Source organism: Rattus norvegicus, chromosome 3 (assembly GCF_036323735.1).
Source record: "Rattus norvegicus strain BN/NHsdMcwi chromosome 3, GRCr8, whole genome shotgun sequence".
Taxonomy (NCBI): Eukaryota; Metazoa; Chordata; class Mammalia; order Rodentia; family Muridae; genus Rattus; species Rattus norvegicus.
This window is the reverse complement of record NC_086021.1, coordinates 28,202,916-28,220,766: the sequence shown is the minus strand read 5'-3', so window position 1 is coordinate 28,220,766 and position 17,851 is coordinate 28,202,916. Positions and strand designations below refer to the sequence as shown.

The 17,851-nt window shown below is 48.6% G+C and overlaps 1 protein-coding gene across 6 annotated transcripts in view; it reads right to left on the bottom strand.

Moving 5' to 3' along the window:
- The window catches only part of Pnpla7 (patatin-like phospholipase domain containing 7), a 79,004-nt gene that overhangs the window by 38,907 nt on the left and 22,246 nt on the right, over window positions 1–17,851 (bottom strand). For 5 of the 6 annotated variants that reach the window (XR_005501774.2, XM_039104252.2, XM_039104253.2 and 2 more), the window contains exons 12-18: window positions 17,548–17,679; window positions 13,474–13,574; window positions 13,151–13,291; window positions 6,555–6,632; window positions 5,520–5,725; window positions 2,517–2,648; window positions 1,567–1,690 (exon numbers count right to left, since the gene is read on the bottom strand). Coding sequence is in view for 5 of the 6 variants with exons in the window: in XM_039104252.2 (XP_038960180.1) it covers window positions 1,567–1,690; window positions 2,517–2,648; window positions 5,520–5,725; window positions 6,555–6,632; window positions 13,151–13,291; window positions 13,474–13,574; window positions 17,548–17,679 (914 nt within the window). In the remaining variant the exon portion in view is untranslated. Of the gene's footprint in view, window positions 1–1,566; window positions 1,691–2,516; window positions 2,649–4,269; window positions 4,338–5,519; window positions 5,726–6,554; window positions 6,633–13,150; window positions 13,292–13,473; window positions 13,575–17,547; window positions 17,680–17,851 lie in introns of those variants that run through there. The other variant, XM_039104255.2, reaches the window with a different exon arrangement.

Sequence of the window (17,851 nt, the reverse complement as noted above, 5' to 3'; positions counted from 1 at the left end):
AGAGAGAGAGAGAGAGAGAGAGAGAGAGAGCTGTTGTCCTAATGCACATAGGTTCACTGTTTTGCAGGCCTCTGAGGACTGCCCCACCTGAGGGATTCATCCCATATGCAGACACCAAACCCAGACACTATTGTGGATGCCAAGAAGTGCATGCTGACGGGAGTCTGATATAGCTGTCACCTGAGAGACTCTGCCAGAGCCTGACAAATACAGAGGACGATGCTTGCAGCCAACCATTGAACTGAGAACAGGGTCCCCAATGGAAGAGTTAGAGAAAGAATTGAAGTAGCTGAAGGGTTTTGCAACCCCATTGGAAGAGCAACAACCAACCAACCAGACACCCCAGAGCTCCCAGGAACTAAACCAGCATCCGAAGAGAACACAGGGATGGACCTATGGCTCCATCCGCATATGTAGCAGAGGATGGCCTTGACGGGCATCAGTGGAAGGGGAGGTTCTTGGTTCTGTGAAGGTTCAATGCCCTACTGTAGAGGAATGACAGGGCAGGGAGGTAGGAGGAAGTGGATGAGTGAGGGAGCACCCTCATAGAAGCAGGGGAGAGGATGGCATACCAGGTTTCTGGAGGGGAAACTGGGAAAGGGGATAACATTTAAAATGTAAATTTAAAAAATCCAATAAAAGAAAAAAAAGGCCTCTGAATTTTTAGGAAGCAGATTCAAAAGGATCAGCACAAGTACAAGGCCAGCTCATGTCTACCGGTAGCTCCAAGCCCACCTGGGTTGGAGTAATACCCTGTCTCAAGGGAAAAACCAACCAGCCAACCAGTCAACCAGCCAACCAGTCAGTCAGTCAACAGTCAACCAGCCAACCAACCAACCAGCTAACCAGTCAACCAACCAACCAGCCAACCAGTCAACCAGCTAACCAGTCAACCAGTCAGTCAGTCAACAGTCAAGCAGCCAACCAACCAACCAACCAGCTAACCAGCCAACCAACCAACCATCCAGCCAGCCAGCCAACCAACCAGCCAACCAACCATCCATCCATCTATCCATCCATCCATCCATCCATCCATCCATCCATCCATCCATCCAACCAGCTAACCAGTCAACCAGCCAGCCAGCCATCCATCCATCCATCCATCCATCCATCCATCCATCCATCCATCCATCCATCCAACCAGCCAGCCAGCCAGCCAACCAGCCAGCTGAAGCCAGAGGCGCAGAATGGAATTAACTGTCCTCATAGAGCTCTATAAGCCCAACACTGCAACATCTTGAAGCTGGTTACTAACAGGTCAGGACAGAGAAAGCTGCCTGTGTAGGCAGCACGGGGAAGCCAGGGTGAGCTGCTAGTTAGTTACCCTCAGTCAAATCTTTTGCATACTATCCACCAAGGCTTCAGCAGCCAGAAACCAGAGACCAGAATCTTGACTAGCCCAGAAGGCTAAGATAGGGCCCCAGACAAAGGCAGGCAGGACCAGCAGGGAGGGAGGGGTGGGGGACAGTCACGCTCTGGCAGTCACGTGGGCTTCCTCCTCCTCAGGTAACTAGACAGGCAGGTCCTGGAGTGTCATGCAAGGCAGAGAGGGTAGCTGGCACCTACCACACCAACGAGGTCTCCTCGGCCATACTCCCCTGCCAGGCGTTTTTTCCCATCATCCTTTCGGATCACAGACCGCAGCCTGCCGCTGAGGACGATGTATGTGCAGTCAGACTTGTCCCCTTGCCTGCAGAGACACAAAGGAGCTCAGCTTAGCAGCCTATGCTGCTCACAGAACCAGCTCCATGACAGCCAGCCAACCACACCCCAGGATGCAACCAACAAAAAGCATGCAGACTTCTCAGGGTGCTTTGGTTTGTAAAGCAATTACTATGCTGGCTGCGGTGGCAAAACCCTCTAATTCCTGCGCTCAGTAGGCAGAGGTAGGTGAATCTCTCTGAGTCAGAGGCTAGCCTGGTCTACAGAGTGAATTCTCAACCAGCCAAGCCTACATAGTGAGACCCTGTCTCAAAAAAGTAAATAAATAATTACTTTTCACTTTAAAATATTTGTGCTAGCACATATGGGTTCACTGCTACTTCAAATATGTATTCTGACTTTTCCTTAGCTTGAATTCTAAGCACCATAAAAACTGACAGCTATAACCCAGGTCTCTCTGTGGTCTGAGCAGAGGTGAGGCCAGCAAAGGCAGCCCGGCTAGGGTCAGAGGAAAAGACACTTTAGACGGCTCTTGGGTCTTTCTATAGGATGGTGTTACGTGTGTGCACGTGGGTCTTTCAATAGGATAGTGTGGTTTATGTGGAGAGCTGTCTGCTAAAGTGTGCTTGTGCCTATGTGTATAAGCACAGAACCCAGGGTGGTGTCAAACAATGTTTCCACGGGTACCAGGAGTGAGGTGTGGATAAGGAAACTCACCCTCTTTGTTGTACAGCCTTCCAGGCATGGATGTGGTCTATTAGCAAGGACGTGCAGTGATGGAGACCCCCCAGGCCTCTGTATAGATACTGTGTACCTGTGGCTTTCCCTGTATGCTCTACATCTGTGAGTCTCACCTGTATATGGCACGCCCAGCCTCTACTTCCATCCAGTCCAGTGCAAAGTCAATCTGCCGCACAAAGGACGACATCCTCCTCACAACTGTGTGGGCCACGCCCAGGACGACATCCGGCCGCTTCCTCATGATCCTGCCATGTAATCTCCAGTCATTTCCATTCCCATGAGGCCTCCTCTCACCTTCATCTTACGTCCAGCCCTACTAGATCCACTCCTCACAAGAAGAGTCACAGCGTTCGAGAGCAGCAGAACTTTCAACCCCACCTACCACAGAAGGACTCTTGATTGTTTACTTTGAGGGAGACGCTGAGGGCTGAGACAGGAGGTGTCCAGGCAGCCATCTGCTGTCAGCTGCACAGGAACAATGGATTTGGGGCATAGGAGAGTGCCCATACGACCATCCACTTCATGAAGGCCCCTGGAGCACGGGCCACCCCTAAGCTCCAGGTTTTGGGAGCAGGGTTTCAACCTCCACATGTGCAGCTTTATGAGTGTAGACAGCCAGCACAGTGAGTTATGCAAGGTGGGGAGGGTCGTTTGTGTCTGTGTGTATGCACAGGGACTTTGAACCTAGAGGCATGGAGTCTACCTGGGGTGGGCATAGAATGCTGAAGCTTCTGACCCAAGAACATTGTCACCTCTCTGGTGACTGTGTGAACAGACTGTGGAAGACAGGGCAACGGCAGGGATGTCATGATAGCTCCAGGGCTGGGGGTCAGCACCCCATAGATACATATAGTTCATGGGCTATTTATATACACTGGGCAGGAGAGAACCGAGGCGGAAGGCCTCCAGACCTAGATGCAGTAACAGCATGGAACGCCAGTCTATAAGGAACAGGGAAGCAGCGTGCATTGATAACGCGCCCATTCTCTATTGTGCCTCTCCCATCCCGGGGCAGTGAGGCAAATGCAAGACCATGAGAGCTTCAGAGAGGCCAACGATATAATTTTATCCCCAAGATTGGGTGGGGTCCCCGTGACATTTGCTGGACCATGTCTGTAAAGTGAGAGATACCTGCACCAGGAGGGTTTATGCCCACACAACCACGTGCACGTAGACAAGGACACTCAAAGGCGTGTACACTCAGAGAATAAGATACACAGACACACACATGGGCAAGGACACATAATACATGCACGCACAGATGAAAACACACAAACAAGGTCACATAAATAAAAAACGTAACAGATATAGATATAGATATATATACACATACATATATATACAAGGACGTCCATACATGTGCACACATACAGATGTGGGCAAGGACAAGGATATACAGACAGACTAATACACAAAGGCTCACAGAGAAACATGGATAAGGGCATGGAGAGAAGCCCAAACATGCATACACAGACAGTAACATACAGGCACACGCAGACATAAGGACAGTATTGAGCTCACAGAGACGTCCTACATAGACTTGTAGGAGCACAGAGAAACGCACACGTGTGGGCAAGGGAGGACCAGGCTATGCCAAGGTCAGAGGAGTAACGAGAAAAAGAGCAAGGCCATGGGGCCCTGGCAGCCACACAGACAAGGTGATTCCTGTTCATCCTCCTGCCTATCCTAGAGCTGTGCCTTGGTTCAGATGGACAGGGGCAGGGGCTGGGGACAGCAGACTGAGAGCATGCTCTGTGTCTCTGAGAGGATCCATGCAGCTCAAGAGGATGGCGAACTCTAGTAGAGGGGCCGAGGTACAGTTCTACCTCCTTGATATGTCTGCCATCTGTGAAATGAGGTCCTTACCCTCAGCATGCTGAAAGTATCAGAGAGCACAGCATCAGGGAAGCAGGCCAGAGGCATTCCAGCAAATCCTAGGAGAGGGAGGATACATCTGGAGGAGGCCTTCCCTTCCCTGGCCTCTACTACTGTTTTGAAAGCACCTTAGTTGAAACATGATTTTTAAGCTGCTATGCTTCCTTGACCTTCTGGCCCCTGACCTCCTCTATCTGAGCATCTATTCAACTTGCAGACAGGAGAGCTACAAGATCAGAGCAGACATCAGGCATGGATGAAAAAGAGGCCTTCTAGCAATGAGGATACAAAGATGGATGCTGGCTAGGACAGACAAATGTGAGGGGAGGTTGCTCAACTAGACTCAGAAAAACTGTGGACCCTGATGGGCAGCCCCTCTCTGCCCTCACCCTGCAAAGCAAGCTACAAACTAAGACAATTTTTAATCTTATGCCTGGGACTCACAGGAGAAGTAGGTCAGCAGAGGGGTTGGGGATTTAGCTCAGTGGTAGAGCACTTGCCTAGGAAGCACAAGGCCCTGGGTTCGGTCCCCAGCTCCAAAAAAAAGAACCAAAAAAAAAAAAAAAAGAAAGAAAGAAAGAAAGGTCAGCAGAAGACGCAGCCTATGGTCTCTCAGACAGGCTGAGGAGGACATCACTGGAGGTAAAGGACATATTTGGTAGATGGGTAGATCCAAGTTCTATGTAACAACCTATACTGAACGGTGGTGGCACATGACTTTAATCTCAGCACTCAGGAGGCAGAGGCAGGGGGATCTCTGTGAGTTTGAGGCCAGCCTGCTCTACAGAATGAGTTCCAGGACAATTAAGGCTACAAAGAGAAAGCCCATCCCAAAACAACCACAACAACAAAACCCACCTCTTCTGACTTAAGGAAGGAGAGTGAACAAGCCACTCCACTCCATGACCATCATGCTTTCCATCCAGACCTACTCCACTGTGAACAGGCTTCTAAGTAATGAGCCAGACACTAATTCCAGCTCTATCCCCTGATATGTGTGGCCACAGAATGTACAGACAACGAGATATGACTGGGTGAGAGCCATACAGCAACAGAGAAAGTAGCAAATGTCAGATATCATAAGCCACACGGAGGCTCTCTGAATGAATGACTGAACCTGTGTATGGGTAGCAGTGTATGCAGCTACTGAGCTAAAGAGCCAGGGCAGCCAGCGGCAGGCCTATCCCTGAGAGCCCTCAGAGACGGAGGACCCAGGACAGAAAGGGAATGAGAAGACTCACTCATAGAAGTGGGCCTTCGAGATGGACAGAAAGCTGCAGTCCCGGTTGGCTCTGATGGTGAACATTAGGGGCTCTCCAGTGAGCACTGCCAGTTGCCCCACCATCTCCCCAGGATGGGTGAGAAACAGGCAAGTGTCCTCCAGGCTGTCAATCTTTTGCTGGTACACATGCAGCATCCCCGAGACCACAAACAAAATGTTGACATCCTAGAAAAGCAGAGAAGGTTACCTTCAGCACGATGTATGTGAGAGTGGCCCGGAATGCCCCACTGACCCAGAACCCAGGGAAGTTTCCTGAACCCCACAGGGTCACAGTGGTACAGCAGCTGCTGCTCTGTCTATTCTAGGTGGTGGGAAGCCAGCCTTTGACGCGTCTGCACTAAGAACACTGCTAACTGTCCCAGAGCATTGCTCTTCAGTGCCTCTGTGTTCTGTTTATTTGTTTGTTTGGGTTTTTTTTTAAATCAATTACAAGAAATTTCCTTTCTCGGTCTCAGACACACGTCCCTTCCCTCCTCACGTGGCTCTCCACTGCTCTACATAAATGTCAGCCCATTTCCCCACAGAAATGGAAGAGCCCGTCACTCGGAAGCTCTACAGAGCTACCCATCAAAGTCACATAATTTGATCCAACATCCATAAAACCACGAAGGGCCAAATCCCAACTTCTTTTTTTTTTTCTTTTCTTTTTTTCAGAGCTGGGGACCAAACCCAGGGCCTTGAGCTTGCTAGGCAAGCACTCTACCACTGAGCTAAATCCCCAACCCCAAATCCCAACTTCTTTGTATCTATTATAGAACTCATTGCAAATGTTCTCCAATCCCTCAGATTCCAGAAAAGGTGCCAGGGTAGCAGGCACAACCATGGAGAAGCCTAGCCCCTAAACCCTGAGCTGCTCAGAGACTAAGACAGTGAGTGCCCAGAGGTCTAGTGGTGTGGCACTGGGCCAACTTCCAACCATTGTGCCCTTACCCGCACTCTACCCAGCACTGAGCTGCAGGGATAGGCAGTTCCTAGACTGAGGTTCTTAACTTACCTGGTCTCCCTGTTTTGACACTATGGTGCCTGCAGGAACATGAAGAAATGCCACCCGGCCATCCAATAGGGATGGGTCCTAAAACGCAGAACAGATTTCAAGAAGGAATATGACGAGATACTTAAGTGAAGACACAAAAGATGGGGCCTGAGAGGCAAGGACAGAGGCAACATGGGTATGGCTGTGTCGCGTGCTTCTCTGGGGCCTGTGCACTAACGGACAAGATCATATTCTGTGCAAAAGATGAGTGGAACACAGCAGAAAATGCAGAGATGCAGACCAATATGTTTACAAATTTACACAGGACAGGGCAGAATTATTTCATTAAGAAAAGGCAGTTCATTTCATAAAGGTCACTGGCATAAAGAGAAGCCACCAAAGTGGGACCCTTTCCATACCCATTACAAAGACTAATCAACTAGTATAACCCAAAACTCAGGAGACTGAGACACAAGAAACTCTCCAACAAATTCAAGTCCAGCCCGAGAGTTCTGTCTGTCTGTCTGTCTCCCTCTACTTCTCCTTCTTCCCTCCCTCTCCTTCTTCCTCCCTCCCTCTCTCTCCTTCCTTCTCCTCCTCCCTTTTCTTCTTGAGACATGGGCTGCTCTTTTAAAAAGCCAACTCAGGTAAATCTACCTAGGGTGCCATCTCCCATCCATGCCACCTGCAAACCCTGGCCTTTCTACACGCCTCATGAGGTCAGGAATAACCTGCCATCTAGCACAACTGGGGCTTGTCAAAGCACACGGGAGCTGGCACGGATCGAGTGTCTGTATGTATATGAGCATGGCACCTGTAAAGGCCTGGGGGAAAATAAATTTGAATTCACAGCTCTCAGTGATGGTAAAACAAAACTAGTAACAAAGGTAAGAAAGGTCACTAGCCACTATGACAAAATGACAGTGAGGAGCTGGAGAGATGGCTCAGTGGTTAAGAGCATTTGTTGCTCTTTCAGAGGACCCAGGTTTGGATCTAAGTACCTACACGGTAGCTCAATCAACAGAGGCCACCTCTGAACCTTTACAAACTCAAGGGAAGAAAGCTGGCTCAATAAAAGAGGCCATGAAAAGTCAGCCAGAGAGGGAAGGTGTCTTAGTCAGGGCTTCTATTCCTGCACAAACATCATGACCAGGAAGCAAGCTGGGGAGGAAAGGGTTTATTCAGCTTACACTTCCACATTTCTGTTCATCACCAAAGGAAGTCAGGACTGAAACTCACACAGGGCAGGAAGCAGGAGCTGATGCAGAGGCCATGGAGGGATGTTACTTACTGGCTTGCTTCCCCTGCCTTGCTTAGCTTGCTCTCTGATAGAGCCCAGGACCACCAGCCCAGGGACAGCACCACCCACAATGGGCTGGGCCCTCCCTGCTTGATCACTAATTAGAAAATGCCTTACAGCAGGATCTCCTGGAGGCATTTCCTCAAGGGAGGCTCCTTTCCTGTGGTAACTCCAGCTTGTGTTAAGATGACACAAAACCAGCCAGGACAGAAGGGGACCAAGGGGGAAAGCTGTGGAGACATATGAGCTAGCTCAGCCTGGGCGTTTCTGCCATTTACAGAGTTACTGAGATAACCAGAAAGTTGGGCACTAGCTGAACAGTCCTGTCTGCTGCAGAAAGAAGAGTGTCATCTTAGGGCTCTCACGATGCCAACAGTGAATATTCCAATGTCAGCACAGAAGGAGGGATGAGCAAGACCCAGAAGGGATTAAACACACATGGCTCCGAGAGACAGACCTCTTACAGAGGACACTGCTGAGGAAACTCTAAAGCATTTAGCAATACCAAGAACCGCCTCTCCCTCACCGCCACCCATGTGTGCGAGTGTGCGTGTGTGTGTGTGTGCGTGTGTGTGTGCGTGCGTGTGTGCGTGTCACAGGGGCCTGTCTCTGTGTATGGGAAGGCCAGAGGCTGGGTTGGCAGTAGGTGTCCGTGTCTATAAATCTGCTCCTCTGAGAACCTGTTCACTGCATTTGTGTGTGTTTGCAGGGAGGCAGCAGCAGGCGTCTAACAGTGCACATGTGAAGGCAGAGGACAACCTGCAGAAGTTGGGTCCCAGGGATCGAACATCAGGCTTGGTGGCAGGTGCCTTTATCCACGCACCACCTTCACATCCCACCTTTTGCTTGCTTGTCTGAATTTGTTTGGGGCCAGACAGATGGCTCAGTGGTTAAAAGCCCTGGTTGCTCTCCCACAGGACCTGGTTCAGTTCCCAGTACCCAGTGCCTGTAACTCCAGTTCCAGGGGACCTGACACCCTCACACAGACACACGTGCAAGCGATACACCAATGCACATAAATTAAATTTTTTAATTATTTATTTTTATTTTATGTTTATGAGTGTTATGTCTACATGCATGTAAGTTTACCATGTATATGCAGTACCAACAGAGGTCAGAAGAGGGTGTCAGATATCCTGGAACCAGAATAACGGAGTTGTAAATTAGTGTGTGAGTGCTGAGACCTGAACCCCAGGCTTCTGTAAGAGAAGTAAATGCTCTTCCTTGCCAAGCATTCTCTAGTCCTCCACTTTATTTTTTGAAACTGGATCTCTCAGTAAATAGGCAGCTCCCTGTTTCCACAGGGCGCGCTATTCAGAAAGCCCCAGAATTTGCCTGTCTCTGTCCCTGCCCCCACACTGCCCTAGGGTTAGGGCACAGACACACATGGCTACCTATGCTATGGTAGCCACTCCCACTCTGAGTGCTGGGGATCCAAACCTAGGTCCTCATGCTTGACCCATCCAGCTTCCCACCCCAAACTAGAAACATTTAATGGTGATAGCAGATTTCTATAAGAAGTAGAAATTATAGAGCCATAAAAAATAACCAAACTTGGGCCCCTAACTCAGGTGGACATCCCCTGTTCAAGTGTAGGCCAAGCCAGCCAGAAGAACAGGTGGTTGCCTCCCCTCAGAACTCTCCCACTCCCACAGTTTGGCTCCTGAAGACCCAATCCTTAGTATGTTTCTGAATCTCTTTTTTTTTTTTTTACTTTTTTCCAGAGCTGGGGACTGAACCCAGGGCCTTGCGCTTGCTAAGCAAGTGCTCTACCACTGAGCTAAATCCCCAACCCCTCTGAATCTCTTTAAAAGCTCTCAGTGCCCTGGAGTGCCACTCAGAGGTAGTGCTCCCTGGTATGTGTGGTCATTATTGCCCCTGCCCCAAACTAAGAGTGACAAAGAAAAAGGAAAGGGAAAAGGCAACACAAACACACACACACACACACACACACACACACACACACACACACACACACAGAGAGAGAGAGAGAGAGAGAGAGAGAGAGAGAGAGAGAGAGAGCCAGCCAAAGAGCCATAAAAGGCTGACACTCTTAAGAGCTGTATTGACTAAATCTTGAGTGTGCCCCAGTTTCTGAGAGTAAACTAGAGACATTCCATGGCCCAGCATCCATGCCCAGGCCCTCATCAAGGGTGAACAAGTTACACACAGTGACTGGAAACAACTGGGTCACTATGACTGCTGGCAGTGTGTGTGCCCACCAGCAATGCGGGTGACTGAAGGACTAAGGCCAATGTACTCACAGAATGGACAATGGGCAGTGATGATGGAGATCAAATTCCAACCTCAGACCACCATGTGAGTCAATCATCATGCTGAACATATGGAAATCACTCTAAAGAACATACGTGGCATGAATTACTTAGCCTAGGGTCAGGTGAAATCAACCAGGGCACCTAGAGGTACAGCCTGGTACAAATGGACCTATCTGGGGAGCAGGCTAACCTGGAACATACACAGTGGGCTTGAGGGCTGCTTACAGTCTGCATCCCGCCCATGTGCTGGTATGGTGGTCTGAATGAGAATGACTCCAGCAGTAGTACCCACACCAGCACTCCGGAGGCGGGGCTAGGGGAATCTCTGAGTTTGAGACCGGCCTGGTCTACAGAGTTCCAAGACAGCCAGGGTTACACAGAGAAATTTTGTCTCAAAGAAACCAAACACACACACACACACACACACACACACGAGATAATGACTCTCATATGTAGCAATAAGTTTGTAAACCTCTCTGGGACTTCACGCCACCCACCCCAGATGCCTGTATCTCAGAGGGAAACACACACACACACACACACACACACACACACACACACACACACACACACTACCTTTATACTTGAATAAGCCTTAACTAGCTCGGTGGGTGGGCCACTCCTCACCTCCACATGGCTAACATACTCCCCTCCAATATTCTTGAGTTATTTCCTTCTAAAATCTATACTTTATCTCTGATACCCCAGACCCAAATGGAGGGAGGGGGTGGCGCCTGGGGCCTTTTTTCCAGATTCTTACATGGTTGGGTTTCTGTGTTCCATAGTTGTCATGTTAATATCTGCTTCCTTCCTTCTGCCTTGGCTATTCTCCTTCTCCCTGTCCTGCGTTTCCTCTCTGGGAATCCTCAAAGTCCCGCCTCTGTACCCCGTGCCCAGCCATTGGCCGCTGGCTCTTTACTGACCAGTCAAACCAACTGTTGCCAGGGATCCCATAGCAGATGTGTGAATTCTCATGTAAACATAAATTCAATCTCCAACATCTCACCCTTTTCATCCAACAAAAAAGGCTCTTTTCTCTCAGACATAAATTGAGCACAATCATAACAATTATATAAATTATAAAGTATGATATACAACTAATATGTATATTACTCTAACATTTATCTTTAAAGAGTTTACAGTTCTATACCTGAATTATATTATCATCTGAAAACCATTCTTTTAAATCAGTATCATCTTCCTCAATATTAAACAACCTAAGTTTGATTATAAGACTATAATTAGTCTTCGATCCTGTCAGAAATCCAAGAACAAATTAAATATTACCTGAACATATAGAAAGCATAAAACATAGCTTCTGACACTTAACCAAGCTGTAGAGAAGCTGGCTGCCTGGACAAGCTCCCGTTCCTCAGAAAGCCGGAGCACCTGTCTTAGGCTCACATTTGAGTACTTGGACCCACTGAGGAGCTGTCTGGGAAGGGGGAAGGATAGAGCCTTGTTGGACTGGTTGTCGCCAGGGGCAGGCTTTGAGGTTTCAAAGACTCAGACCCTCGTGCCTATTTGCTTCCTGTTTGAGGGTCAGGATGTGGGTCTCAGAGGCTCCAGCACTGTGCCTGCCTGGCAGCTGCTTTCCTTCCCACCATAATGGTGATGGGCTTCCAGCCCTCTGGAATTATAAGCCTCAAATAAACTCTTCCTTCTATAACTTGCCTTGGTCATGGTGTTTTATCTTTATGAAAGAAACTAAAACAGCTGGCTTTGTGGATCCTCAGAGAGGTGAATGCAGGCGCTTTCCTAGCCTGTGCACAAGGTCTTCATATTGTTTAAAAGCATGAGATGGGCTAGGAATATGGCTATGTCAATAAAGCACTTGCCTTAGAAGCACAAGAACCTGACTTTGCTCCTTAAACGGCTGACGCGCGGCGGTGTAGACTTAGCATCCCAGTGCCAGTGAGACAGCGACAAGGGAGTCTTGCAGGTCAGCGTAACCAGCAGGCTTCAGGTCAATGAGAGATCCTGCCTCAAAGGAGGTGGGCGTGTTCCTGAGGACCGCACCCAAAGCTGTTCTCCTAGACTCCACACACTGCAGTAATCTGAATAAGAATGGCCCCCATTGGCTCACAGATTTGAAAGCGTGGTCATCTGGGAGTGGTGCTACTTGAGAGGGATTAGGAGGTGTATCTTTGTTGCAGAAGTGTGTCACAGGGGATGGGGAAGGCAGGTAGGCTTTGGGGTTTAAATGTTCAAGCCAGGCCCACCCTGTGTCTCTGTCTTCCTACTGCCTGCCCATCCAGATGGAGCACTCTTAGCTCCTTCTCCAGCACCATGTCTGCCTGTACACTGCCAGGCTTCCCACCATGATGATAATGGACTGAACCTCTGAATGTAAGCCAGCCCCGACTAAGTGTTTTTATAAGTATTTCCATAGTCATGGCATATCTTAATAATAATAGAACACTGACTAAGACACATGTATTATTTTCATGCATTAAAAAATACAAGGGCCGGTTTGGGGATTTAGCTCAGTGGTAGAGCACTTGCCTAGCAAGTGCAAGGCCCTGGGTTCGGACCTCAGCTCCGGAAAAAAAAATAAATAAGTAAATAAATAAATACAAGGGCCAGGCATGGTGGCACATGTATTTTATACAGCCTATTCACTATAGCACTCAGGAAGATGAGACAGGACCCAGCCTGACTACACACACACACACACACACACACACACACACACACACACACACACAGAGGGAGAGGGAGAGAGAGACAGAGACAAAGACAGAGACAGACAGACAGACAAGGGAAAAATAACATGTTATGAGGATATAGTTGCATGTGCCTAGGTGATTGTAAAAGCCCACAGATGCGCTGATTTGGGCCAAGGCTACACCTATAGATGTGGACCCCCACTCCTGGCAGGCCTGGAGAAAGAAGAGGGCCACTGTGCAGGTCACAGATACCCCAGGAAGCATTAGAGGGATGTGCTACCCAAAACGGGGGGGGGGGGGAGAGGACAGAAAGAAGCAGGTTCCTCGAGGATCAGGAGTCGCCGCCACCCCATTTCTGAGCCCCACACTCACATCCAGCTTCATCAGGGTTAGGAGGTCCTTTGTGGCAGCCCTGAAGATAGCATCTGTCCTCCCGCTAGGCCCAGGCTCATCCCTGGGCTTCTCCGAGTAGTGGAAGACGGCAGAGGTCTCTGCAACAACGCTTTTCTTGGACTTGAAAAGAACACAGATACAAGTCATCAAAAGAGGGAAGAGGAAAGAAGGCGCCGAGGAAAGAATGCGAGCATCTCCATCACGGCTGACGCTCGGTGTGGGTGTGGCCACACCCACAGCACTAGTAAATAGGGGAGGAGGCAGGGCCCCAGGGACAATGAGGAGGGCATGGATGGATATACCTTGCTGGCCAAAGAGCTCCCAAGTTGCTCCTCTGAGTGTGGCAAAATCCTGGCACGGTTGTATGCCATCCCCAGGTCTGAGGTGGCCCCTTCCTGGCTTTCTACAAACAAAAGAAGACTCGGTTCACTGCTCAGCTGCTGGCCCATAAGCACAGGCACAGAAAGGGCAGGCGGGCGAGCATCTAACAGTACAGATGAGTAGACAAGACTCAGATCTCTAGACATCAAGGCTGCACTGCTCGAGTCTTTGTTACAACACCATCAGACCATTTGATTTGAACATCTGAAAGTGCTAGTGGCACCTTCACTATAAAAAGCAAAGACGCAGCTACATGTGGGGGTGCAAACCTTCAATCCCAGCACTCAGGAGGCAGAGGCAGGCGGATCTCTTGAGTTCATGGCTACCCTGGTCTACAAATCTAGTTCCAGGACAGCTAGGCTATACAGAGAAACCCTTTCTCAAAACAAAACAAAACAGGACAGGACAGGACAAGACAAGACAAGACAAGGCAAGGCAAGGCAAGGCAAGGCAAAAACTAAGAAAACCAAAAAAAAACAAAAAGCAAAGATGTCTGTTTAGCTCATGGTTTCCAGGCTGGGAGTCCAGGCCTGTCTGGCCCGAGGTGGTAAAACTCTAGTGAAGGAGCTCTTATTTCATCAGAGGAAGTCCAAACAGCAGAGAGAAAAAGCAGTTACACGCAAAGAACCAAACAAATGGAGTAGCATTGCCTTTTAAAAATGTTTTACTTTATTTGTTTGTTTGTTTGTTTATTTTAGTGTGTATGTTATTTGCGTGTATAATTTTTTAAAAATTGTTTTAATTTAAAAAGAAACATGGGCTGGAGAGATGGCTCAGTGGTTAAAAGCACTCCCTGACTGCTCTTCCAGAGGTCCTGAGTTCAGTTCCCAGCAACCACATGGTGGCTCACAACCATCTGGAATGGGATCTGATGCCCTCTTCTGGTGTGTCTGCAGACAGCACAGCAACAGTGTACTCATATATAATAAGTAAACAAATCTTTAAAAAAAGAAAAAAGAGGGGTTGGGGATTTAGCTCAGTGGTAGAGTGGTTCGGTCCCCAGCTCCGAAAAAAAAAGAAAAAAGAAAAAAAAAAGAAAGAAAGAAACACCTTGGCACTAGGGAGATCACTTGGTCAACAGAGTACTTGCTGTACAAACATGAGCCGCTGAGTTATACCACAGCGTACATTAAAATTCAGGCATCAGGCGGGAGAGGCTTATAACCATGGGTAGCTGGGTTTCTGGGGAAGAGCACCCCCTACTGGCCTCTGTGAGCGCTAGACACACATGCAACTCACATACATGGAGTCAAAACAATCACACACATAGAATTAACATAAGAGGGGCTGGAGAGATGCTCAGAGGTCAAAGAGCACCTGCAGCCTTTGAGGGGTTCAATTCCCAGCACTCTTATGGAGTCTCACAAGCATTTGAAATCCCAGTTCCAGGCGACCCAACACCCTCTTCTGACCTTTGCAGGTACCAGGCACACTTGCATTACATTTAAACATGCAGGCAAAACACTCATACAGATAAAATAAATAAACATGAAAATCTTAGAACAAATAAACAAATCCTTTTAGTTGAGAGGTGGAAACAGGAAGCTCCTTGGGGCTTGCTCATTAGACTCTAGTCTGCCTCACAGATCCTGAGGACCGAGACCATGGAGTGTCCAGATGGTCTTCCAATCAGAAAGGACAATTTAAGGACTATAATCACTGAAAGCAGTTCTGGGTGCTGGGAAAACGATTCAGTATTACAAGCAAGTAGTGTTCCGTTCAAGCATCCACACTGGTTGGCTCACAGGCTCCTGTAGCCCAAGGTCCAGGCAGACCTTACGTCTCTGACCTCCACAAACACCAACACAAACATTGCACATAGACGTACAAATAACTTTGAAAAGTAAAATAAAAATTAATCTTGAAAGCAGCTCTGAGAAATCACTGAGGTTGGCATTAATCTATGAGGAAGCTGTCAGCAAAGGCAACGCTGAGTCTTAGAAAGAAAGCCATTGCAAAGTGTCCAGGTTCGGGAGCCCAAAGCCAGATGTTTCACACCTGCACCAGAAGGCACATGCTGTCCAGAGCAGTCAGCCACAGGGTGCTGACAGAAGCAGAGAAAAGGGCGAAGAGTGAAGAGAGAAGCCCTTGAGATATGACAGCATATGCCCAGGTGGCAGGGCTGAGGTTTGATGAAATGACCTAAGCCAGGCAAGCAGGCCACCCACGCCATTAACCTGAGCAGTTAGGAGGTTATAGTCAGGAGTTCAAGTCTCAGCTACACAACAAGAACCTCCTGAGAGAGGGGGAGGGGTGGTGAAAGGGAGGAGGAAGAGGAAGAGGAGAGACAGAGGCAGACAGAGACAGACACAGACAATGTGTGGTGACCTTTCCTATACCCAAGGGACACAGCTGTAATAAGCAGCCTAGGAAGTGCGTAAGTGGATAAAGTACTTGCTATGCAAATATTAGGACCTGAGTTCAGGGCTATGGCAGCCATCTTAAAGCCCACAGCTCTGACAGCACATGTGTGTAATCCCAGGGCTGGGAGACAGAAACAGGCAGATTCCTGGCACCCGCTAGCCAGCACCACCTCCATCTCAAAAACAAACAAAATGAAAAATCCAAAAGCTAATACTTTAGGGGTGAAAACCACGGACTCAGAACGTAATACCTAATGCAGATGGCCCTTTCTTTAAAGAGACAGATCATTCCGCTATTAATGTTGGGTGGACTATCATATAGAGTCATGCCTGGTAAATTTCACTTCTTTACATTGTAAAACTGAGTAACAGAGGAATAAAGACCTCAGTATAGAAACTAACAAAAGTCATCTGGGATACATGTATGAGCCAAGACTGAGTCAAGAATAAAACATAAGGGGGTTGGGGATTTGGCTCAGTGGTAGAGCGCTTGCCTAGCAACCGCAAGGCCCTGGGTTCGGTCCCCAGCTCCAAAAAAAAAAAAAAAAAAAAAAAAAGAATAAAACATAAAAAGCTGACTGCACAGTGCCAAGTGTTTGCCCGCCTGCCTGCCTCCTTTTCGTGCTTTACTCCCTCCCTCCCTCCTTCTTTCCTTCTCTCCCTCCTGCCTTCCTACCTTCCGTCCTTCTTTTCTGCCTGCCTTCCTTCCTGTCAAGGCAGAGTCTCACTACGTAGTCCTGGCTCTGAACTCATTACGTAGACCTTGAATTCACAGAGATCCCAGGCTCGGTCTCCTGAGTCTTGGGACCAAAGACGAATGCCACCATATCCAGGTGGTTTTGAGACAGATTCTTATTCTGTGGTCCAGGCTGGTCTCAAATCATGGCAATTCTCCTGCCTCAGCTTCCCAAGTGCTGGGATTAGAAGCCTGAGTCACTGAGCACAGCAAATGACTTGTTTTTAGTAGAGAAACATTGTTCTGATCATGAAAGGGCCCCTGGCTGAGTTTCTGATAGATGGAGACAGGAGAAAATATTTGCAACAGTTAAGGTTAAGGAGACTGGGGCAAGAAGATTGTGAATTTCAGGCCAGCATGTAAGTATGTAGTAAGACCTCAAAAATTAAAAAACAGGGCTGGGGATTTAGCTCAGTGGTAGAGCGCTTACCTAGGAAGCGCAAGGCCCTGGGTTCGGTCCCCAGCTCCGAAAAAAAGAACAAAAAAAAAAAAAATTAAAAAACAAAACAAAACAAAAAAGGCACCAGAAACCAGGCAGAACACAAGTGGCCATCAAGCAGGTTGGAAAAGGGAAAATCTGATACCCTTTACAGGAAGCAGGCTGCCAGTTACCCACTAATCGATGTGGGCAGGCCCAGGGCTCAGCAGAGGAGGGGTCATGGACAGGGCTGGTAGACAGGGTGCAGAGCTCACCAGGATGTACAAAGCAGCAAGACTTCCACCAATGACTCACTCCCAGGCAGAGGGGTGCCTCGGCCACAGGCTCTTATCCAATCATAAATGGTACCGAGCTCAAGATGTCCGCCTTTGTGGTCAGGACAAGACCCTGGGGGATGGAACAGCTTAACTCATCTAACGACATATTAGAGCCGGCTACAGCAATAGGGGACCTTTACCTTGGAAGGCTGAAGTGTTAGAGCCACTTCCTTGGGCCTGCCTGAGCTCATCTATCTCGCCATGGATGGGAGGCAGAGGCACAGAGCAGCTCCTCTTCAGCAGAGGTCCAGAGACTGCCACGCTCCTCTGATCTGGGGGAGACAGGAAGCAGTTACTCCAGCTCTGTCAGGTTCCAGTTACTACCAACGGCTCAGAGAAGGGTCCACGCAAACAGCACATGACCCAGGCCCTCCCAAGTATGCTGTGAGCCTGCAGATACCTTCCCACAAACAGAGCCTTCAGGCAGTCTCACCGTTAGCGCCT